This window comes from Lissotriton vulgaris, chromosome 1_1, assembly GCF_964263255.1.
Source record: "Lissotriton vulgaris chromosome 1_1, aLisVul1.2, whole genome shotgun sequence".
NCBI lineage: Eukaryota > Metazoa > Chordata > Amphibia > Caudata > Salamandridae > Lissotriton > Lissotriton vulgaris.
In genome coordinates, this window is record NC_141685.1 from 1,380,376,190 (window position 1) to 1,380,402,389 (window position 26,200).

The 26,200-nt window shown below is 41.4% G+C and overlaps 1 protein-coding gene across 1 annotated transcript in view; it reads right to left on the reverse strand.

The window, feature by feature from the left end:
• LOC147750541 (hyaluronidase-like) overlaps window positions 1-25,943 on the reverse strand; it is a 234,813-nt gene extending 208,870 nt beyond the window's left edge. Inside the window, exon 1 of the mRNA XM_086936554.1 lies at window positions 24,993-25,943. Coding sequence (XP_086792680.1) covers window positions 24,993-25,943 — 951 coding nt within the window. The remainder of the gene's footprint in view (window positions 1-24,992) is intronic.
• Between the last annotated feature and the right edge of the window lie 257 nt (window positions 25,944-26,200).

A 26,200-nucleotide genomic window follows, 5' to 3' on the forward strand; every position in this document is an offset into this window, starting at 1 on the left:
TCCCAGCCTATCTGAAAGACACCACCCACTTCCTTAAAATCATTGAAGGTATACATTGGGAACCAACCTTTGTTTTGGTTACTTTAGACGTAAGTAGCCTATATACCTGCATTAGGCACGATCTAGGACTTAAGGCTGTCCAACACTTTTTAAAGTCCAGATCCATTTCCTACACTGGCCATTCCCAAATGTTAGTCACTCTCATTGAATTTTGTTTGACCAACAATTTTTTTATGTTTGATGACAAGATGTACCGACAGTCACAGGGCACGGCTATGGGCACCTGCTTTGCCCCAGCTATGCCAACCTATTTATGGGTTGGTGGGAGGAGCAGGTGTCCAATGAATTAGCCAAATTTAACAACGAAGTGGCCCTGTGGCTTAGGTACATCGATGATATTTTTATGATTTGGAATGGAAGCATTGATTCAGCTAGGGACTTTGTCAAGACCTTAAACAAAAATACCTACAATCTGATTTTCTCAGAAAACATCCAGAAAGACTCGATCGAATTCTTAGACATCAAAGTTGAGGTACTGGGTGATGCTATAACTACCAGCCTCTTTCGTAAGCCTACAGCGGGCAACAGCCTGTTGAATGCCAGAAGTGCCCACCCTCGAAACCTAGTAGATAGCATCCCGTATGGTGAGCTCCTACGGGCGAAGAGGAACTGCAGCACGGCTGCAGCATACGAACTGGAGAAGGAAGTCATGTGCAACAGATTCCGAGAAAGGGGTTACAGAAATAAAACGATCACTCAAGCCTGTAAAAGAGTAGATGCCAACACCAGAAATGAACTTCTCAATCCTAATAAGATCAAGGAAAATGATTAAAAAGTAAGGTTCATTACCACCTATTCTGGACAGTCACAGGATCTCCGAAAAATCCTGAATAGACACTGGAGTATTCTGTTAACGGACCATCATTTGAAACCCTATCTGAGCCACAACCCCCGGATCACTTTCAGGAAATGCAGATCCTTGAAAGATGAGTTGAGTAAAAATGTTGTTGTGGATAAAATAGAGCCAAAAGACATTCCAGGATTCAGATGTTGCAGATCCTGTAAGGCCTGTCGGAACAGCACTAACTGCAAGGAACTTATAGTTCCAACTACAGGCAATACTTTCTTGATCAAAAAGACTCTTTCTTGTAATACAACCTACTGTGTTTATGTACTCATCTGTCCATGCAACCTCTGGTATGTAGGTAGTACTATCTTGAGAGCGAAAGAACGAGTCCTACAACATCTAAGGGCGATCAAAAATCTTAATCTACAGTACAGAATTTCTAAGGTTTTTTAAATGCTAATTTTTAACTACAATTTGTGTGAAACCTTTATATTCATATATGAAAAAAACAAAGGTTAAAGTAATTTCATAGTTAGGGTTATAAAAATATCTGTTTTCGTTTAAAAACAAAAAAACATAGAAATTCCATGGAAAAAACAAAGATTAAAGTAACATAGGTGAATTTGCCAATGTGAACATTAACGTTTTGAACTAAACAAAACACAGAAATTCACCAGTTATAGTTAGCAGCACTATTTATAACGTAGGTCTCCGCCATACACTTCTTATGACCTCATATATGACATCACTCATGACATGTTTTATGAAATCATGTATGACATCACTGAGGACATTTCAAATAAAATTATTGATGACACCGCTGATGACATCATCCAATGAGTGGACATGTTTGTTTCATAAGTTAGATTGTGGCGGATAACTACTGTATTACTTTTCCAATTAATTTTGTATAGTTTGCATCTAACTAATGGGTGAAAGTATTTGGAAACTCGTGTCTTCATAATGCACCACAGCTGTGTAGAGGTATTAAACGTTATACATCTTTGTATTGAAGAGTAACTCTGTGTACAAGTGACAGTAGACTTGTGTTCATTATGTTCCACATAAGTATTTGTAACTGCAGAAAAAGTTACCAGCAGGGCAAAGATTGTAAGTACTACATACTAAGGCCCTTATTTATGAGACTGAAACATCACTGTGGTAAGGCAGCGATGCATCAGAAAAAGTGTGCTGCTGATCAACAGTTTCAAACACCATGGATGCGCCATATTTATGGTATAGCACACCATGGCGTGAGGTCCCATGGAGGGTCCCAAAAAGTTATGATCTAAGGGATGGCTTCCACAGATAAAAGTGACGCATGTGCAGCGTATGTGACACTAGGCTGATTTTGAGGCACATAAAACAATGCCTACATGCCGCAATTCACCTTAGCGTCACATTGGAGTGCATCATGCATCAAAAATCCCTCAAAAAGTGACACAATTGGAAAACAAAATACTTCCTACACATCAAAAGGGAAAGATGGAAGATGAAGAGTAATTTCAGTGAGGAGGAGAACCAGATTCTAATAATAGAGGTGACAAACCATGAGGATCAACTCTTTTTCACCTCAATATTGCCAGTTGGGAAGAAAGGGGCAATTTGGCAGTCCCTATTAGAGAAGATGAACAGTTCAGGGTAAACTAAAAGTCCAGTGCCAAAGTGCAAGAAAGGACAGGCATGATTATAAGCGTCTGACCAAGTGGGAACTGGACAACAGCCTGAGGGCAGCCGTGCTGACCGAAGGAGGAGGACCTGAGGACCTGAGCACCAGGCGGAGCTGGACTCCTTGGAGGAGCAGGTGCACTGGTCATCCCCGTAGAATTGATGGCAGGAGTTCCCAGACAGGATAGTGCTGGCCTTGGGGACCAAAAACACCTACAGGGTAAGTGGTAATAAGGGACAATTGGCCTCATTTATGAGGCTGTGTGTCACATTTTACGCCACCGGTGTGCCACTTTTTGTAAGGCACCAGTGGCGTAAAAAATGCGCCTTGTTGCGCCATATTTACAAAGTGAAGCATCTAGGTAGATGTGTCACTTTGTAAACCCCTGCGCCACATTATACCTGTGCCAGGTATAATGTATGCAAGGGGGGCATTTTGACACAAGAAAGGGTCATGGAAGTGACACAGTGAAATCTATATGATTTCACTGCGCCACTTCTAGGACGTAAATGCGTCAATTTCCAAGGCCTGCCTCACAGCAGGCGTAAGACTGACGCAGGCCCTTTCAGATGGGGCTTGTCCCACGTGAAAGGACACATTGCGGGAGTTGCGTCACTTTTGTGACACACTCCAGCAATGCGTCACTTTTGCGCCATACAGGTATGTCAGAAATACTGGCGTATCTGTAACTCCTTGCGCAATGATGCGTCATACTGTAAATATGACGCATCATTGGTGCCGCAAGGAGGGCGCAATGAAAAGTGACTCATCGCTGTTTTCACGCAGCGATGCGTCACTTTTCATAAATGAGGCCCAATATGTACACAAATGTCATGCTCTGCAGCGCAGCCACCTATGTTCCTGGGCTGCATAGTGCTGAATGCAAGAGAAAGGGCTGGAATTTCTCACTTGTCCAGTCATATATCATTGAAATATAAGTCATACTGCCCAGTTACATGTTGCACAGTCCTGTCTAACTTCGGCAAATTTGTCAAGTCCATGTGTGATGTGCAGCACAAGTCCAGGTTCACCTTTGTATACTGGGACCTGTAGTGGAATGTAAAACATGAGTGACCAGGATTACAAGACCCACAATACAAAGCAAAATACCTGGACTGGAACACCACATCATGCATGGACACTTGAACTCTACCCACCCTGACTGTGCGAATGAAGGCCCCCTTGCACCATGAGGTTGGTGTGTCTGTCTTGGGGCCATGCAGACAAATCTGGACTTTAAAGCAAGGAAATGGAATGGAGTTACCAGAGGATTAACTCCTCGCCTGAGCAGGGGTTCAGGTGGGGTGCATGTAAACTATCAGCACATAGGAACATGCAAATAGCTTCATGCATAATAACTCGCATGAAACTACATTGCACGCACCTGCCCCGACGTGAGGGTTGAGAGCACAAAAGTGCCAGCTTCCATGGTAGAGACCACACTACCTCCTGTCATGTACAAATTTATACTAGAGGTGGGGGTGAATGCAAGTGACGTCCACAGAGTACCATAAGTGTTTTTGGGAAGAATAGATGGTTTGTGAGCCTGGTGGGCCTGTGGTAGTGTATTGCAATGTAGGTGTGACTGATCACATTGAACTGGTACTATGTCTGAATAGGGAGACATTACATAGCAAGGAAGTGAGAAGTGACATGTGCACTGTAAGGTAGCCTGAGTGACATTCATGCACTGCTGTGCCTGATAGTATCACACTTGAGATGCAGCCGGGAAGGGATGCCATAGAAGAGGGCATTGGTGTACTGCATTCTACATGTAAAGTGGACCTTGGTGAAGATGAAGAATGTGTCAGGAGGGTTTTGGAAAGAGAAACGTCTGGCTATGCCACATGTGTCAAAGTAGGAGGATGTCAAACAGGGAATTGTGAATTGACAGGATGAGATATATTTTGATGATGATGGGCAGTGATGTTTGGAGGGTGACGGGTATGGGCCTACTTGTGTAGCCAACCTGGGTAGGTAAATGTCACATTATATCATTACTACTAGCATGTGGGCCACAGCTTGAGCCATAGCCGTCAGATACAAGCAACCATGTTGGTCATTTGCAAATGGTGACTCACATTGGGGGTGTTGGCGCCACATGAGAGTCAATGTTTAATCTATGTGCCTTCAGTGTACTCCAGAAAGTTAAGTCCCAGAGTCCACTGGAGGACTGCTAGAGGAGTCATGTACAGGTATAAGTGAGCGGGCTGAGATACGCAATGTGTTAAATTCTGCACATAATAAACTGTGGCAATGACGAAATGAGGTGAGCATCAGTGCTAGCTATCTTACATGTTTTACTGGCCCTATCACCTCAGAGTTGGTATACACAAGTAGGAAAACCATGGTAAGTACATGGCCTTGGACATTACTGCAATGTATCAAGGTTGAGTTGTGTGGATGCATGTGAAATATGAGCCCTTGGCCACCTGATAGTACAATGTGCATGCAAGACGCTACAACAATACAGACTGGGGTAGTGTACTGTGTGAGAGGCATAATGCAGGATTAATCCTAGTAAATGACCAAAACCATAAAATTTTCCACAGGAGCTGTGGGCTGAGTAGTGGCCAGAGGGAATGCAGGCAATCTGGTGATTTGGTGCAATTTGCACAGTAGAGGTACCAATAAGTGAAACTTTATTCAATATATTCATCATGAAAAAGAAAGTCAACAACCAAGGCAGATGTGGACCTTACCTCAACTTATCATTATAGGCAGTGCAAGTCAGCAAGCTGTGTAACATATTTGCAATTTGTAGTATGACACAAAAAGTCACCCTTGTCACACATTGCCGTGTGAACAATTTAGAGATATTGCCATCTGACAGTCTACAACAGCTCAACTTGCCTACAACTCCTACCAGTAACATATATCATAGACATCAATGTAGAACTGAAAGTGAATCTTAATAAAGTCTGAATGTCAGCAAAAACTACTCATGTCAACATCTAGCATGGATCACCATTAACACATTACAATTTCATTGGAGAGGGAGAAACAACACCCCCGACCACCAGCCTGTCCTGCATGACAAGCATGTTGGCAATGACATTCTTCCTCATGGATAACACCTCCTTCCTCAACTCCTGGACTCCATTGGAACACCTTCTCCGGTCACAGAAAGGGATGCCAGTGCTGATGGATCCCCAGAGGAACTGCCTACTGCAAGACATGCCCAGCTGCCTGCCCATGACCAGCTCTGGACTCAGAGGACCCCAGAGTTGACTTTCAACGGCGAGCGGTAGGAGTTCAGCAGCAGCTGGTGGATGAGGTGTGGGCGGGGATGGACACCATTGCAGGTACCCAAGAGGAAGTCTGTAGGTGCATCATTCCCAATAAGGACCCTCTGAAGCAATCAAAGGCACCTACCTATTGCTCTTTAGAATGGAACAGTTCCTGGCTGTCTTTTCTGGTGTCATGAGGCAGAGGCAACAACAACAGCCCTGCCAAAGTGACACCAGTGAGGTAGCCACCCAGCTGGGGGTAATCATCTCCATCCTCAAATATGTGGCGTGCAACAATGAGTGCCTTCACAGCGACGTTGTTGCCTTGTTGAGAAGTCATTAGGTCCTTGTCAGCGCTGAGCTGCCTTCCTTGCTGGCACATCTTCTGCCACTGATGTATGTGTGTGCCTCAGAGGCCTCCCACACAAACACCACCACCCACAGGGAGGCACATCACACATCGTAGGACGAAGGTGTGGACAACACCAATTTCTGTCAGAAAAAAGCCCAGTAACATTTGTCTGTGCCTCTTGGCCAGTTTCTCATTAGACCTGCGTTTATTATCATGCCACCACCCTTGTCACCTGGTATTGTCCCCTTTTAGGGTGTTGAGATAGAATATCAAGTTGGAAATGTCGACTTACACAAATATCGAGTTGGAAATATTGTGATTCATAAATATCGACAGCAAGAATATCGTGGTCAAGAATATCGAACTTAGGGTGGGAAATTTCATTTTTTTAAATATAGAACTAATTATTAATGTTTGCAAAAATAAAAAAATTTAAAATGTGGACTTTTTAATTAGTGTCATATATTTTAGTTCATATTTTAAATGTATGTGATGTTTTTTGTTGTATAAGTATTCTTTATATTTTTTAATCTATCAGTAACATTTTTAGTAGTTATGAATTTTATTTTAATTAAATGTTGCATTTTTTATATCCCTAGCGGATTGTGGGTTTATAGGGGAATAGGGTGGGTAGTAATTTAATTATAATAAAAAAAATGTTGACTGATTAATAATTATTTGTTAATTTATATTAATTAATTGTGGAAATTGTGTAATTAATTTTAGGGGTGGGTTGTGGGGTTTATAGGTGTACAGGAAGGTTAGTAATTCATGTTTAATTAATTAATATTAATTAAAAATGAATATTAACTAATTAGTTGGTAATTAATTATGGTAATTGTGTGATTGTTTTTAGGTGTGGGTTGTGGGGTTTATGGAGTAAAAGGTGTGAAGTAATTTATTTTCAATTAATTAATAATCAGTTCTCAATTAATATTAATTTGTGTAAATAATTGTAGGTGTGGGTTGTGGGGTTTATAGGGGTAAAGGGTAGGAAGTCATTTATGTTTAATCAATTAAAAATGAGTTGATCAATAATATTAATTATTTAATTTATATTTGATTCGGGTTTTTGTTTATAGTTTTTGTGTGTGGGTTTTATTATTATGGGGTACAGTGGGGGAGTAAATTAATTTTACTTACTTTATATTTTGTTGTTAAATATTATTCGTTTTTTAATTGAAAATAAGTTTTAATTGTTTAAATATTTTTTAACAGTTTAATTTTAACTGTGGGTTGTGGGCATTATTGGGGTAATGTGTGGGTAGTTAAATAATTGTTATGAGTTTTAATTTGTTTTCTAATTAATAATATTTATTTAATTGATAATTAATTATGTTAATTAAGGTAATACATTTTGTTAAATTTAGATTTAGATGTGGGTTGTGAATTGTTTGGTGTTATAGGGCAGGAAATGAAAAAAGTAAATTTATGTAATAATTAATGTTTTGTTCCTAAATAATTTCCAATAAAAAAAATGTTTAGATTAATATAATATTTGTAGCCATTTGGCATATGTATTTAACATTATAATATATTTATTTTTTTATTTTTCAATATTAAATATATTTGTATTTTAATATTTTACTTATATATATCGTTTAATTTGTTTTGTTTTTTAAATATTTTTGTAGTTACAATTTTGTTTGTTTTTAATTTTAACTTACTGGAGTGAGAATATTAATTTTTACTCCTCTGCAATCTAACATTGTCCCTACTGTTGCACTCACTGGAGTGGGAATAGCAATTTCTACCCCATCGCTATTCAACACTTTCCCTACTTTTACAACTATTGGCATGTGAATAGTAATATTTACCCCTCTGCAATCTAACATTGTCCCTACTGTAGCACTGACTAGTGTGGGAATAGCCATTTTTACCCCTCCGCTATCCAACACTTTCCCTACTGTTGCACTGATTAGAGTGGGAATAGTAAATTGTATCCCGCCAGTATCCAACACTTTCCCTACTGTTGAACTGACTGGTGTGAGGATAGTAATTTTGACGCCTCCGCTATCCAACACTTTCCCTACTGTTGCATTCACTTGAGTGGGAATAATAATGTTATCCCTCCGCTATCCAACACTTTCCCTTTTGTTGCACTGACTGGTGTGGGAATAGTAATATTTATCCATCTGCCATCCAACACTTTCTCTACTGTTGCACTCATTGGAGTGGGAAATTCAAGTTTGAAGATTTTTAAATAGTTGAATGTTTTAATATATAATAGAATATTTTTTAATTAGATTTTAAGTTATTGATACATATATATACAATAAATTAAAAATAATAGTTTATTAAAAGTAAATATATGAATTATTATGAATCTGTGTTTACCTTTTTTAATTAAGTTTATTTATTATATTTTTTTAGTTTATATTAAATCTACTTTATTTTTTATATTACTTTTATTATTTAACATATTTATTATGTAAAACTATTTTGTTATATACATACATTTGACATTTTGTACAACTATATTTTTTACATTAATATTTTCCCCCCAATATTTTGGTACTTACCTTTTTTAAGTATAGGTAGTCAATATTTTTGCATTCTATATTTTTTTATAGATATTTTCTACTTCTATATATTTTACATTCAAATGTTTTCAGTGAACCCCTTTTAGTATGCCCACCTGTTAATCTGATCCATTTGTGGACTGTTGATGAGGGCTACCTTCCCTAATGGCAATTTGGACCTCCTCCTCACTGGAATACTCCTCACCTCGACATGCCACATTATATGTATCCTCTATTGACTCAGTCTGGACATCGTTTGGACTCATTCAATGTTGGGGTTATTGTCCCAAAAACTGCTTCTTTAAAATTGCCTATGTACACATCTGTAAATAAATGCACTATTGTGAAACCGCGTGTTGTCTGTTGCAGATAGGACTAAGTAGACCATTGTGGCTGTGTACATATAAAATACACTTCTTAGCATCTCAAGGTAATTGGGCCACAGTCCCTATCAAATTATCTGGTTGGAAATGGCCGAGCATAATGTACCTCCACTGTCATGGCATAATGTGGAAAATCTCATTGAACTATTGAATATCAGTACCTTGATTGGCACCCAGTGAAAAAGCCCAACTAATCACACAATTGTATACCTGCACAAATTGGATCCTATAAGGCATGCAAGCAACTAACAGATTTCACACATCCACAGATACTGCGCAAAGTTGTCATGACAAAGTCATCATGCACATATGTCAGCAATTATGCTTACATTGAAGATATCCTATACGTTCTTTCATAATTCATTCACTGACAATATGCAGACAGTATTGGCCAGACTCCTTTCGATTTAGCACCATACCTATGCCACTCATGGATGTATAAGCTCATTGCTACACCTTGGATGTCCGTAAGCCTGACCTGCAACTACTATGCATTTGAGGTCCTGTGTCAAATGATAAATGGTGTAGTAAGGCACACTGGGATACGTAGGGACAATGTGCTTCTCTATTCCTGAGAGCCCTCATATGCATTGAGTGTGAGTGTAACCACACAAAAAATCAATTGTACTATATACACACATAACAACAAATAGGATCCAGAGCTAAGAGCCTGGAACCAAGCTATACATCCTAGGTCAAGAGGAAACATCAGACTAATGTTTTTCTAAGTTAGCAAGGAGTTGCACAAATTCACATTCAGGAAATGCCACAATTAGCCAGTACTTAATGGCACTGTTGGTTGACATTTTTAGGCAAGTGGGGGCCACTAACATGGCTACTAACCAGCAAACAAAAATGACCTCCTAGTACAATGGTGCAAGAGTAAGGGCTTAAGTGGCAGGCACCAGTGTGTGTCCCAGCACAGTCATTAACTGGTACTATGGGTGGACAGATCCATTCCTCCAAAACACGTAGCATAACTTACACATACATTTCTCCAGTAGGTGACTATCTTTGTTTTGCTGTGCATCAATTCACACAAAGAGGACCAAAGAATGTTGAAGATTCCTTAAGTGACTCAAGTGCAACATAGACTGACTGTTATCTTTAGGTGTCTCACAAAGTTACACATATCTACAATCACTGCAGGACATTTCTACATCATCTACTCAACTCAACCTAAGCAATTATGATAATTTGTACACAGGAAATTATTATGCGGTCTGATGATAGAAAACATTTTCATCTATAAAAATATAATACTCACTAACTTACACTATACAAACTAAGGCTAAACTAACTTAACCTACCTATCCCACAGTAACGTATGTTACCAATACCTTAACATAGGTAAACTTAGCTTTTGCTATGTTATACATCTGACACAAATTACATGTTAAATATCAACCCCTCATCCCCCTTAACACACATAGTCGCATAATACAAACTTTAACTACTCCTATACATAAACTTACTACACAATACAATCTAAACAAATATATATTTGTATGCGTATTTTTATATTTTTATGTTATTGTTTCCTTAAAATGTATTTTCAGAAAGCCTAAATATTATCTCCACACTCACTAAAACTAGGGTGGGTAGTTATTCCGCTCAGCAGACCGAGTTTGCAGAATGTTGCAATTCTGTACTCTGCTGGGAGTGCGAAGTTCAGCAAAAAACGCTGATTTTGCAGTGCAGCGGAGTTTGCCCACACCGCCTATCATTAATGAAATTTTACAGAGACAAAATCCACCTTGGAGACAAAAGTCCCTTACATATTCTATTGGCTCTTACCGTTTTCCGTTTCCACCCAGCTTCAAGTGTTGCAGCCTCTGGGCGCTGTCTGGACCGGTGACCTAGCCTGGCAACAGCCATGCCACTGCTCTGTGGAGGAGGAGTGGTCTCAATACCCTGAGACATGGAGCGGGCTTCCCAGCCCCAAACCGCCAAGGGTCCTAGTAGTCCAGGGCCTCCTGCTACATGGACAGATGACTGGGGTAGAGGAAGTAAGCGATGTGAAGGCAGGCAGAACCAGAAGTAGGGAAACTGAATGCTTAATCAATGTGGCCCAGTTCTCCACAAATATTCTAGTAGTCTCAGTAATCCTCAGCCTCTCCATTCTCTGTTGGTCCACAGAGAGTTCTACAGGTTAATCGGAGGTGTCTTCTGCCTGCCAGTAACACCTTTTTTATGTAGCGCTTCACAACTCATTTCTAAGATGCTCTAGCACCTTTTATTAACGTCCGCGCTATATAAAAATAAATGGATCTCTCTTTCTTTCAAACCATCCCTCCCAGCTGCCCCACCATGGTCTTCCTTGCGCCTTACTCTTTACCAGAATATGTAGTACTCTTTTGGAGTCACATCCTGGATCTGTGCAGCTACCGCCTGCATCTCAGATGCCTTTAACTGTGATCCTATTAAAGTCATTTTTATCCTGTGTGTCGCTGAGAGATGAAGTGGCATATTTGTCCTGCACCACAACTTTTGGCATCCAGTGTGCTCCCTCACATTGGCTTGTTGAAGTCCTGGGATTTGTAGTCCATTTACGCTATCTATTCATGCACATGACGACTAGGGCAAAGAGGACCTCCTCCGTATTCCATGAAGTTTTTATGCAACTCCGCGGAATTCAGTGTAGTGTAACCCCATGGACTCCGCCCACCCTAACTAAAACCTTACAAATATATAAAACAAGTACCTATAAAATATCTTAAAGATCTAAAACCTACCTTATCTAAACCTATACTATCAGCTAACTGATTTACATCTTACAAACTAAAACACTACAACATACATTGGACAAAACATTAGAAATAAAAATGTCCACAGCAATTGAGACATCTGCCCCATTGCCTCCTCTAGCTTTCTCATGCTCATGTGCTGACTGGCCTGCTCCTCCCAAATACTGTCCTGTTTACGGTTTAATTTCCTCCGTTTATGAATAATGGTGTAGTTGAACATCAATTCCCTCTTGTGAGGCCTCCTGGCCTGTGAGTGCCTCAGCTGTGTGGCAGCAGGGGTAGCCGGTGGAATAGGTGGCTGGGGTGTAGGTTGGTGGCTCAGCCCTGGTCTGTCCTGGCCACTGGCAGATGTTGATTTTGTGATTGGTCTCAGAACATACCAGGACCGCCCAGCATTCGAACATTCTTTCAATCTGTGCATCTTCCGATATGCCTTAGCAATATTGCGCGCACTTCAGAAACGCTCACGCCTCATCTCGTTCGGCATCAGCTGTCATGTTGTCTAGGGTGAAATCATTTCAAAATAGTTAGTGCCTGCAGTACATGATGAGTGTGAGAAATAGTCTGACATTGTAACACAATCATATGTCTCTGAGCAAACCTATACCAGCAATAGATATGAATAAATGGCTACACAGACATCCACTACATGAGCCAGGAAAACTGAGTCAGACGCCATCTGTGTGAGTGCACAAAATGTAACAATAGTCACAATGACACAAATACCATATCATACAGTACTAAAATTCATACTCATGATGATGCCCATATTTAAGTTTGGATACTTTGGCATGCTTCACCACACATGGGATACAGAGTGGCATCACACTAATCTGCTGATCATTGATCATCCACATAAGTGTAAGTGGATACGGAGACACAGTCCAGGCAATCTGGCTTGACCTTGAAGACCCCATGTTGAGTATCATAAGATTGCACACATTGCTGACTTCCCTTTTTCTATGTCCGATAGTTAATACATGGATAGGGGGTTGTCATGCACCTCCAGTAGACCATGATTGTGTAACCTTATTAACATTGAGGGTCAGGCAATTAAACAGAAATGTAAAAAGTATCTCCAGCTTCGGAATTTTTGGGGAAAATCATTAGGTGTCCTACGGAAAGAAGCCTATGTACACATATTGGCGGCTCGTAGAGGTAACGCTGTAGGACAGTGAGGCGGGGTGGGGTGGGACTGGGTAGGGGATAGTGGAGTCCAACATACGACGGCAAAGGTGAACGTAAATAAATATCTGCCATTGCATGTGGGACTCCACTACCCCCCCACCCAGTCCCGTCCCGCCCCACTACCCCACAGCGTTACCTCTGCGAGCCGCCACTATGTACACACATCATCCCAAGGCTGCATTCAGATGCGTACATCATTAATTCTGCCTAGCATCTAAGTAGTGTCTGTATGCTTGTCTTACCACTCATCTGGTATAAAAAAGAGCTTATATATGATGCATGGACCCTTGCATCATAACTCTGTGGGAGGATCAAGGACCACTGAGGCTGGATTAGAACACACATACCTTGGAGTTAGGCTAACAGATTGAATAACTATATGTCAATACAATAATGAACAAACACATTAACAGACACATATGTAGGCCTGTCATGTGTTGTCTGTAATGGGGCAAAGACATTACTTAACTATATGTTGCTCCTCAGCAAAAACATATGCTTCAACTACCATCTCCAAATTTGCTTAGACTTGATGGCAACCCTGATGACATTGTCATGTGTATTTATATTTTCAGATTTTCGTTTTTTTCATACAACTACAGGGACAGTTATGTTGGTTTTAAATACGATGTATAAAACAGCAGGTGTGTTAGTCCATCCTTATAGTCTGTAAAACTGAAATGTCTTATCTGGAGAGCCCAAATAAATGCAGCATGTCTGAAGCCATTATACTACATGTTGATACTACATACGTTGTCTAATCATATAGTGTATGCATCAGATTCCATGATACCTATTCTGTCCATGTTTGGGAACAGTGCCTGTGTAGAAATTTAGCACACTATCTGCCCAACTGCCATTCATAAATTTGGACACCTCAAAAGATTCCTGTCCACACTTGCTTTTCAAAACAAAAATCACTGTGCTACCACATACATCGACTCCAAAACATCTAGGAATTTGCCATTTCTTGTACGATTTCAAGTGTTTCTGTGGAACACATGCAGACTTTGAGCCACATAATGAGCAATGTGCGCAAAGCACATGACTAGAGATGCACCGATATCCAGAAATATAGAGACATTTAGTTTGTGTCGGCCTGCTTAAATAGACATTACACACACATTACAGTATCAGAATTTTACTCTGGTATCATCACTAAAAGGATCTGTGGGCAGGGTCCATTCTGATTCTCAGACTTCCAGGTAATTGGTGGTGGCTGAGTGTTACCTCCCAGCACATATCACAAAGTAACATATCACAAAGATCACGCAAAGACATCAAAATGGTACATACGTGCACTTATAAGGGAGGCCGCTCCTTCTCCTTCCTCGTGGCCAAAGCATGGAATGCCCTTCCGCTCCACCTCAGACAGACAACATCGCTCCCCATCTTCGCAAGAAAGCTCAAAACCTGGCTCTTCGACAGACCCCCTCCTTGATAGAATGGAACCTGCCCCCCATCCCCCCCCCCCCACCACCCCTAGCGCCTTGGGACCCTTACGGGTGAATAGTTGCGCTTTAACAAACTCCTGATTGATTGATTGATTGATTGATAACAATTACTGGTGGGATTAGGGTCCAAGAATGTATCGACCTCACTTCTGGTGAAAGGAAGATATCCACCTAGGAGACATGAATGAGGACACATTGTAAAAATTGCTTCCCAGAATGTTTAAATTTTTACCCAAATAACTATTCTATCCCAGCATATCAGATGGACACAGCAGCTCCTACACACATGTCTATATATTCCCAGGTTCTTCAACACATCTAGCCCTCTTGCAGGTCTGACCTGGCTAGATGCAGACGTTTCGATGTACACATCAATACATGCCTGAAGCATGACTCAATGATGTGATCTTTGTAGTCATGCTGGCAAGCATAAAGTCAGACTCCAGTGTACAACGAAACAGGGTGACATCTTTGACCCTAGGGTTACCTAAGTGTTGTTATGATGGAAAAGGACAGACATACACCTTAGATACTGACATAGAAAGCATCTGAGTTTGTATTGCTACTGGTGAATTGAGTGCAGAGTAGTAATGAGCTGTTGTGCTTTCAAACCTTTTGTAAGGCTGCAAGGCTTCTCAGTATGTAAAATGTTTTTAGTTTTGTCTGAAGAACACAGATCTGCACATGTAAATATTCATGAGACATGGCAATCTGTATACATGTGCAGCACAATGCAGCACACATTGAGGAGTACACATACAAGCACTGACAAAAGAGATCTGCTGCTTAGCCTTCAACACTGTGTGTTCGGGAAATGTGTTTGCATCCCTTGGACATTTTTGTAAGTCAAGCATGGGAATGCACCTACATTTTGGTATTTCAGCTGTAAGTGCAACCCTTTAACCATTGAATTGGCACGTGTGGCAGGGTATGGGAATTGTGCAACATAACTGGTGCTTGTTTGACATTTCAATGATGTAGGCGTTCTGAGGCACAGTAACCTTACTTTATCTGCTTATATATATATTCCTCATGCTATAAATCATGCATGTCCTCATATTGCATAAAACACAAATGATGAACATTCCATGGTTATAATGGGCATTACTGATAAAGGTACATCACAAAAGGCAGATAAAACAGACATACAAACCTACTGGTCCACCGATCACCAGTCAAAGGTAGCTTACGGCATCTGCTTCACAGGAGATTACATCTATCCAGTTATGTTTCATTTGTTAGGTAGTATGGCCCATTTGGCAGGATAGCCTGGCTCGCCCTGCCAACAGCTGCAAACATCCTTGGGAGGTAAGGGACTATCAACCATATCAAACTGCCCAAATCCGCCACACTAAAGTTCCTATCCTTCCCAGACATTATGGCCACCATACTAGAAACACTACTGCCCAAAACTAATACCCCAATCAAACCTACTTACCCCAACAAGAAATACCCAGAAAACAAACTCTCAACAATACAAAGACAATTATCACAAAACCACAATGGCACTGCACCAAATATATGACAGACAGAAACAAAATATACTCCAAACCCACACTGACACAACTAAAATGCATTTTTCTCACTGACACACACTCCAAACACCTCCAACACCAAGCACCGACTGACAGAGACTAAAAGAAAATGAAAGTAACTTCACAATTCCTAGTTTGCAGCCTCCCATACCCAATGAGTCCTTTCCTGGGTGTATCCCGCCCGTTTTTTACAAATGCATTTTTTTTCTGACGCAGTTGTACAGAAATTGTCAATGCGTGATATACGCACAACGCATTAGCCACACTGTTTTTTCAACACATTGGCTTATGACCAGCACATTAGGGGTAATGAAACACGCAAATGGGTTGATGCATGATTTCTGACCCACAGAAGTGGCATATTGTCTGGGATACACTATAAGGAATTATGAAATGCAGGAAAACACTCCTTGGTCTCACGTCTCTTGCTCCTCTTTTCCTAAGTGACAGGTTTCATATTTTCTGATGTGTGAATTTTCAGTGTTCATAGGGCCCAATTCATGGGGAGTTGGCACCGGGCAGGGCAGCAAATCACCTTGCTGCACTGCCCCATGTTGAAGTTAAAGGGCAGAAATTCACCCTATTCATCCTATAGGGTGCATTCCTGTCCATTCACCCTGCACTGGTGCATTTTCTGGCAGCCTAGCTACAATGCAGGCACCCTGGCACAATAGTGCAAAGGTGCCTGTGTTGGGCCTAGGTAGCCAAACCAGCAACCACACAAGGAAAGAAGCAAAATTGGAATGTGTTATGGTATACACCTTAAATTTCTTGCAATGTGCTTGTAAACATATTTGTGCAAAGGGATATTATTTGTGCTGCACCTGTGGACATGCCCATTATATGCCTCTCGGTTGACACTCACAGGACATCATGTACACTATAATGTGATCCACATATGTTAGACAGAAACCAACATTATGAAGTGCAGGACACATACTCAGTCATGGTACACTGTTTAATTTGTTTGGTTCTACACTCACTTTGGAATGTGGCAGAGGGTCGGTAGCTATTCAAACTGTAGCAGCACACACAATCGCTGCATGTGCACACTGCTGTACATTGGGGACTTTCTGTTGTATATGGCTTGCACAGGAACACATGTTTGGCACATGATGTTATCATGTACACATATATCAGATCACATGATGGAGGTCTGGGGTGTGTATGTCACACAGTAACAGACCTTGGAATAGATGAGTGAGCCATTAGTCATCACTGCAGTAAAACATGGTTAAATAGTCAAATTAACTTGTGATGTTCAATTAACATGATGCTGCCATTCACACGTGATATTTGTCTTACTCTTGTGCGTACCTTGTGGTCCAAGGATATTGCATTCCCTGACACAGGTAAGGGCACACGCTCAACTTACATTTCATCCCTCGGTGAATACAAGATTTTTGATGCACGCAACAATGCACTTGTACACTCAGGTCAGAGTTGCACAACTCTTGCCATGCAAATGAAAGTTCATATCACAATCTCGTCATACTACCACGTGCAATGGGTAATGTGTATGCCCTTATAGTTGTATCTGCTCTTTAATCCAAGTGAAATCGCACTCTTGACATTTTAGTATTCTTCAGGTGTCAGATGTTTGTATATAACCTATCCAGTGTTATACTGCTCTGGCTATTTACTCACTGTACAATGGCATCTGCTCATATTGGATTTTTTCAGGCCTTTGTTTCTCATTTCATTGCTGAGCAATGCATTGCAAATGTGTCCTTTATTTACTTTATCAGTAAACAAAAAAGTGGACGGACCCTGAAAGGGATCCAAATGTTAGGCTGACGCACTGTCATACACTGGAATAGGAATAACCTTAGGGTTTTTATGAAGAACCCTCACCCACCAACCTAGTTGGTGGCATGCTTCTTCATTAGGTTCCCAGCCGAGTTGCTGAATGCAACCCAGCCGTGCTACGACACCTGAATTACATCGGAGCAGGTTTTTTGATTTTGTTTGAGTGAGGGAGGAGCGCTCAAGCTGTGGTTATAAAAGTAACTAAGAGATACTCAATGGATACCTTTATTCTTGAGTTCGAGGGCACGGTTAAAAATGGAGAGGGGATAACTGTGAAGATATGATTGATTTTCATTATCCCCCTTACCTGGTCGACATGTTTCAGCCTCAACAAGAGGTGCTGAGGCTTTCTTCAGGACCAAAGAAGGTGACTAAGTGAGTGTATTGCAGCACACACGTTAAGGTGTGCTGTGATGCAGTGATTTTACTGTGCTTACGGTTCTCACCGTCAAAAAAGAGTATAAGAGCTACAGATAGCATGCAGCTGTTATCGATCCCAGAGGGGGCGGACTCATGTAGACACACAGACATCAAGGATATCCATCCGCCTGCGAAACCTACTGCGGTCCTTCTCGGTACTGTAGCAATATGTGGTATATGTGTCAATGTAGCCAGGAAATAGTTCACATGTGCTGTGTTTTGTGATGCACAAAACATTTATGTATGCTTTCTTTACAAATGACAGCTTTTAAATGTTTGCATGACCCTAGGCCTTTGTCCATGACAAATGTCACTTACTATCTCTGATGGTATCTGCAAATATGTTACTTACAGCCAAATGCTATCATTTTGCGTGGTAACACATTGTGGATATACACTACAATGTGAGGTTATTCTCAGGTTTGGTAGTTAGTGATTTGTGTTCCTAACTTCACTGAGTCCCAGCTGTTGGACACTTTGCTGCTGCACAACACTGCAAGACTGCTAGCAGTGCAGGTCGGCACTGTTGACGTGCAAGGGGAGCGTAATGATCAAATTGGAATAGCAAATATGGCATGCCTGGCTTGTACCTTTATTGCAGTACACTGCTTCACATTTCATTTCGATATATGTGCAATTGATAGGGGAGACACATGGCCCCATGTGGCTTAATGGGTCTGATGACATGATTATTACATTTGGGGCCAATTTCTATTTGACCAGATGTGGGTGAGTTGATGTTTATTGGGACTGTGACATAAACACCAACACACATAATGTATTTAAACATTTATTTCCATGTTGGACCTTCCTATTATGTTCGGACATTCTCACCTTAAAAGTACATGTACTTTAAGAGAAGAAATTCTGCATAAGGTGGGTGCGTCACCGACTACCAGTCACTGTATTTTGGATCACTCCTCCATCCTCTTGCTCCTCCATTGGGTCCTGAGCATCATGGTCCAGGTCCCACAGGGCATTTGTTCGGAAACAGATGTTATGAAGAATGGCACAAATTAGGATGATTTTGCAGACTAAAGAGGGGTGAGTATAGCAATCTACCCCCGGGCATATCCAGGCATCTGAACTGGGGTTTCAGCACACCAAAGATTCTCTCCACAATGTAGCAGGTCATGCCCAGTGCATGGTTGTAGTATCCCTCCGGCTCAGTGTGGGGATGCACTTCAGGAGTCATGAACCATGCTGGAGACCATATCCTTGATCAGCTGAAAGTTAGATATGCTTTTGCTCTCCATTACAGCTACTATCATGTCTGTGTGATTTATATGTGTACTGAATGACTCAAACACATGTATTACTGTATTTCAAAATATGTGTTACTTATACAGTAGGACATAGGTTTTCATATATGTCTTCCAGTTCCCTGTGAGATTGCAAATGATGAGCAAGGCCTGAAACATTATACACTTCTACATCCTGACTTTCATGTTCATCCAGTAGTTTACTGTGATGGGTATTTTGAGATATACTTGATCAATCTGTGTTATGTGCACTCATTATATGTGTGAAGTGACAGATTATTAATCTGATATCTATTTTTGTTGGTCCTCATTAGGTAGTTTGTGACATTGCCAACATGTTTAACACTCACATACAAATGTCCATGTTGAACAGTAGGTTGTGTTTGTGGCCTACATGACATTGGCACAGCCGTTTCATAGTTCAATTACTTGACCATGTGATTTTGGTGCATACACTAGGTGCAGTTCAAAAATGTCACATGCAATGCCATGTTATTTATTGTCAGCATTCAAGTACTGTTTTTGCCAGAAACGCTTGTGACAGTGCACTTTGAATTATGCTTATGTATTGCAATGTGGGCCATATTTATGTGGGAGACACTGAAGTTCTTACAAGGATCTTTCTACTTTAAAAGTAGACACAACACTTTAGTTTTTCACATGTATACGTATGACTCTAATTTTTAGGGGATTGTTTACTATGCCTTTAATTTTACTAATTGCTGTCGCTAATGTATGTTCAGATTGGTATCTAAAGTAAGCTGTGGTGCTTTATCCAAGCTGGAAGTTATTCTATGTTGGTGACTGATGTATGACATGTTTGGCTGCATTGTGTTTGTCTTAATGAGTTTCACACTGCTAGATTTATATGCTTTTCATTTGTGCTACTTACTCCACAGCACAGGTAAGCCACCACATTGGTTACATCAGTCAATGCAGCCTTCAACCTATCTGTATATGTGTACACAGACTGTTGGTATTGCTGAGACATATGCATCTTTTGTACTGTTGGTGGTCCAATGTTGTCCAGTATTGACATTTACACATGTCTGAGGACTACACTGACATGCAACAAATGGCCTTTCCACATACTTCTTCCTGTGTTGGTCCAGTAACTTTAATCCACATACAAGTATACTGCTATGTGTGACACACTTGCTCATTTCCGCAATACTTTTTCTTACAACATTGACCTTGTTGACCTTTGACTGATAACAAAGAGTAGGTAAGCCATTGATTAGACACCGATCTCAGACTTTTCTCGTGTTGCCTTTGTACTCATGTGGACTTGTCTGTCATACCACATAGTTTCGTTAGTGATTCGTTACCTAGTGCAGTTGATGTGGTTTCATCCATCCACACATAGCGAAATGATGCATTGCTACTCACTGACGTTCTGCCGCTACTGCCATAGACAGATTAGTGAGCGGATGTCAGTTTGGGACATCATAGCCTACACTTGCAGTGAGTTGTTCCCACTATATGCACATATTTGGGAAAGTGGCACTACAGTGCAGCAAGTCATATGTCTTAACTACACTGTATGACTGAGATAGGGCAGTAGTGCACAGTATTTAGGACATAATGCACTTTCCTCATATTTCCAGCTATGCTGGCACATAATGTGCTGCTTAGCACAAACACAGGCACATTTGCACCATGGTGCTCGAATGCCTGCTTTGCATATGGAGTTGTCTTTGTAAAGAAGGGGCACCTACCTGCATATTATGAACCCTCAGAGCTCTGACCATCTATGTATGTCTGCCACAGAACAAAGCACACATAGGTAACAGGAGTGATTTGGATCACTTCAGTTGTTTTTCCTTGTTACACATCACCTGGGGAGACCAATTGATTTGTCACATTTGAGGTTTACCTGGTGGGGATACATGACCTGCCTCCCCAAACTATTTTATGTGGCTTGTCTTCGTTTACAAAAACAACAGTTGATGGACAGAATGCAGAACAATGTCATACATCCACCCCAGTACAGAGATCTGGGCCTAAATCCATTGTTTTTTTGCTCACCATGCCATTCCAGTTTGAACCCAGCCATATGCAAATCAGTCTTGACCCTGTGCCCCATGGGAACAGTCCAGCCCGAACTGCCAAGCCAGGTCCTCCCTGGACTGGAAACAAGCATCTAAGGACCGGTTGCGGGCTTTCAGCCCTCATCAGCCTGGATAACTTGATTCCAGTGGCATGGAGAGCACGGGACTCAAGTCTGAGCATGTGAATGTTTTGCCATTGTGCAACATTCCGTCCATCATCTTGTGTGTTTTGTTGTCTTCATCTACCACATCCAATGTGTCATTACTTATGGCTCTGTTGGCGATGCTCAGGACTTTTGATGTATTTCAGGCTCTGGATAAAGCTTGCCGGCGATGCGTCACACATTGACAAAACCAAAAATATCACTGCATGAGTTATATGCTGGATTTTACTGGGGAGCACCTACCTTGAATATTCTAGTCTTTGTGTTACGAGTCGTCTCTGGCGCAGGTATATTCCCACACAGGTCTACAAGAACAGGCACATATGGCCAAATGCGTCAACTTGTAGATATCGAGTGCTGCCTGTAGGTCAAAATTAGTGACGCAACACCGGCGCAGGCCTCTTATAGATATGCCCCTAAGTATTGTAAGCACCCTTGAGTTATTGAAGAGAATTGTCTTAGCATGATAATTTCTACTTAACATAGAAGATGGTGTGCACCGGGCACCAACCTAAGTACGTTTTCCTTTTTTGCTATCTGCAAAGTTTTCACCATAGTATGAACACTTCTGACAGTAGAATATTGAGCACCTTCAGATCTTGGTTATTTCTGGCAAATAGTATATTTTTTGACAGCTGTTGCAGAGAATGTGCACTGTTTTTAGCAGATTTTTATAAAAGTCTGTTGTGTATTTCTTATGACTGTTTCAGTGTTTGCAAGCAGTGTAGTATAAGGTAAACTCTCTCTATAGAGTAAGCACTGTTTACAGTACTTAATTTTCTACTGATATCAACTTCATTTCTTAATGTAGATTCGGTGTGTGTCAGGGGGTTGATACAGCCAAAAGCTGTCGGAGTAGGACATTTGTTATGGAATTGGTATACACTATTTTGGCTTTATACCAATTTAATACCATACTCCATGAGGGTTTCCCATATATCTTTGGTTGATTGTTAATGTGAACTATGCTACGCGTAAACCCATAGCAGTTTACACAGCAATACCTCGGAAAACGAAACTTGTATGATGTAGAGTTTTCTGATTGGACCAGGGAGCTTTATTTCACTTGGCCTATCTCACTACCACGGGGTCAGACTCTAGCAGGTGTGAGTGCTCTGATTGGCTGCCAGCAACATAGGCAAAAGTTGTCCTGGGGGCCATCACAGGACTTGGGCATTTAGTTCCATGTCCTGAAGTTAAGAAAAAATAATATAAAAAGGCTGGGTAGGGATATTCTGACCCCCTACACCCTCAATCTGCTGAAAATACCAAAACAAAATGGCAGCAGGGCTAAATTTATGCCGTATGAGCCCCCCCCTGGGGCTGTGTTCATAAAGGGGAAAAGGCTGTGTGGCTTCCCTCAAGCCTGCAGAGGCCCTGGGGAATTCACCCCATGGACGAAAATAGTTTATTTGGGGAGGCGGATTGCACGCCCCCCTCCCTGGGCCTCCTGAGGCCCCCCAGGCCATAATTTAATAAATAATGGGAGGGGGATGTGTGACCCCCCTCCCCAAGCCTCAAAAGGCACTGGGTAGCCCTCACCTGGGGCTGATTACTTTAAGGGAGGGGGCCACGCGGTCCCCCCTCCCAGAGCCAAATATGGCACCGCGGACCCCATCTTCCGGGGCTGGCTCGCAAGCCATGTCCCGGGGACATAGCAGTTGTCCTGCCCAGTGCAGCCCAATGCTAGTCAGATACTTTACTTATGGATACTTAATGTTTCTTCTCACAGTACTTTGGGTATCACGTTGACACTTTCAATTTTATCCTAGCAGTAGATAGAACCGAGTAAAGTCTATGAATTGTGGAAGTACCTCAGCTGTGACCACTATACCCTACACAAGAGTAATCCCTCATCTTCTTTCAACACGGATTATCATCTGTATAGGAGCCTCATAGTAGAGGCTCGAATTACATATTGTTGTAAGAATGGAAGGCTGTTTAACGCCTTAACCTATGTGGGAATTCCGCCGTGGTGCGGGCGTTCTAATGGGTGGGCAGGGCTGTGACGGCCGTTGGCCGCTCGCAGCACTGGGGAGGGAGTGTTCCGCACCCAACGGGGGTAATGCAAAACCTGAGGTCATATTTACAATTTTTTTCATGCAGCAAAGCAACCGCAGTTGCTGTGCTGCGTTGTCAAGAGAGAAAAGGCATTGCAGTGCCATAGCCACTAAGATTGGTTTGTTGCTGTGGTCATTCCCTCCACTGGTGCACAAACAGTCAGCTTTGCACAATGCACAGCTTTGCACAATGGTGCTGAGACATGCGTGCACACTTTCGCATAGGATTTGTACTAGAGGCTTACCCTTTCTGTACAAATTCCTGTGCCTAGACAAACTCAGAAGTACCCCATGTATCGAATGTGTGAGGTGCACTTCAGCACACGAGCAATTCCAGTTTTTTTTGTTTTTTAGAAATAGACATTTGCCCTTGTTAACACCGTGTTAATGGAAGTGTTTATTTTTGATGCAAAGGACACTGGTCATCTTATAATAAACTGGTCTTTCTGTTAAAACCTGTGGGTGTTTGAGTTGATCTGCCTCAAAAACACCCCTTGACTTAGAGTGACGCAACGCAGTGCATAGGTGTTTTTACATGGACAAAAGGGCAAATTCTCGAGCGCAAAATATGTCTTGTGCTTGATAGTGAATACCCTTGTGAGACTTTGCATCGCTCTGTGTCAGCTCTACACCTTAGTACATCTGGGACATTAACTGTTATATTTAGTAAAGCAGTGATAACCTAATTGTTACTTATATACGGGCATATTATCAAGAACGGCGGTAAAAATTCTCGCCGCTTTAACGGCAGAATACTGCAGCTAAAGCAGCGATAATGGACTTGATAATATGCCCTTGAGAATTCCAATAGAAGTCCATGTTCTGGTGTAAACTTGGGCTTTTATTGGAATTCTCCAGTGCATATTATCAAGCCCATTATCGCCGCTTTAGCTGCAGTTTACTGCCGCTAAAACGGCGATAATTTTAACGCCGTTCTTGATAATATGCCCCAAAGATCTTATTCTTTAACAGAAGTTTGCAGGTACATTTATGAGGCTAGTTAGCCTTAGCTCTATTTTGTTTTTCGATTTAGCACTAACCATTTATGATTCCTTGCTCTTTCATTGGCATTCCAATTCCCTAATGACATTTCTGCATCTTTACACAAGCCATATTTATTTTAAATGACTTTGGGTTAGTAATAATGTGAACTGCTTTCTGGTTAGATGCCTCCTCAGTTATCGAATCTGTCTTTACAAAATGGCCTCCAGCATTACCCGCGCTCTAGAGAATACCCAAATAAATACATATTTAAGGCATTGAAACCAAAAACTAGATCAGAAAATAACACCTTTTCACCTGCGAGAGAAACTCCTCTGACCTGTCTGTAAACACTGGACGTGTGTATACATAAATCGGTAATGGATTTCTGCTGTGGACAGTGGAAACCCTTATTGCTTCCTGAACTTTGTGCCGTGAATAAAGAGCTCCATTTGGTGAAGATTTTAGAGCTGTTTCCAGGTAAATGCTGGGGTAGAGTGCAGTGCTTTCCTTCCAGAGCCAGGAAAGTTCATCATTTCTTTTTTTTTCGACATCCGAGCAACTTCCTGTATAATTGTTGGGGTATTGTTTATAGTTAAAGTTGTAACATTCAGGAAACAAGTAAAATCCCCAGGCCCTGGCTGGCCTTTGTGACTTCCCCAGAGATAACGTTCCCTGCATAATACTCTGTGCTGCATTCTCAAATGCCTTTTGAGCAATTGGATTTGCTTTTAGGGATGTAAGTTTGCGATTTTCTTTAAGGACAAGCTCAATTGATTTCTTTTGGTACACACGCTTGAGTCCCCAGTTCCGAACCCATAATGGCCGCCATTCTTCCCAGTCAATCACTGCAAATCCGCTCTGTTTTTTGTCTGGCATAGAAAATGTGATGTCATCAGTAGTTTTCTTCAGATGGTTAGACAAGTGGTTTAGCTGAGGTAGGCCTCCATTGAAAGATTCACCAGTGGTCTCATGAATATACGGATAGGAGCCCAGCCGGTCTTTGTAGAACATGGCCAATGGCTGGTTGATGGCGCCTTTCATTGGACTGGCCACGAACTGGAACAATTGGAGACTCAGGTTGGTTTTGTGGTGTGTAATGCATCGTTCTGTTGGGGCATTCCAGATGGTAATGAAGGGATACTTGTCTACCACGGGAGGAGCTCTCGGAGTTGATGACTTGGTAGATGAAAACAGATTGACAAAACACAGGGAGACCCAGATTACTCTGTGTAAGATGTCATTTGGCATAATGGCGAAGAGTTTCATGGTGGACTTCTCTGTAGAATAAATACTTCTCGTCACATCAAGGGAAATATGCTGTTTCACCTGGTGAAGAACAATAAAATTGATACAGTTATGGAAATGGGGCAGGTACAATCTGAGTCCGCTTACAGTATAAATAATCATAATGTCTCAAAGATCTGTCATTGTGCTCCCATTCTAGCCAATCATTGAATATCCATCCCTCCAGTAATAATGTTTTAGGGTGGGTGCATTTATAGTGAACGGTTCAATGTGGTCTT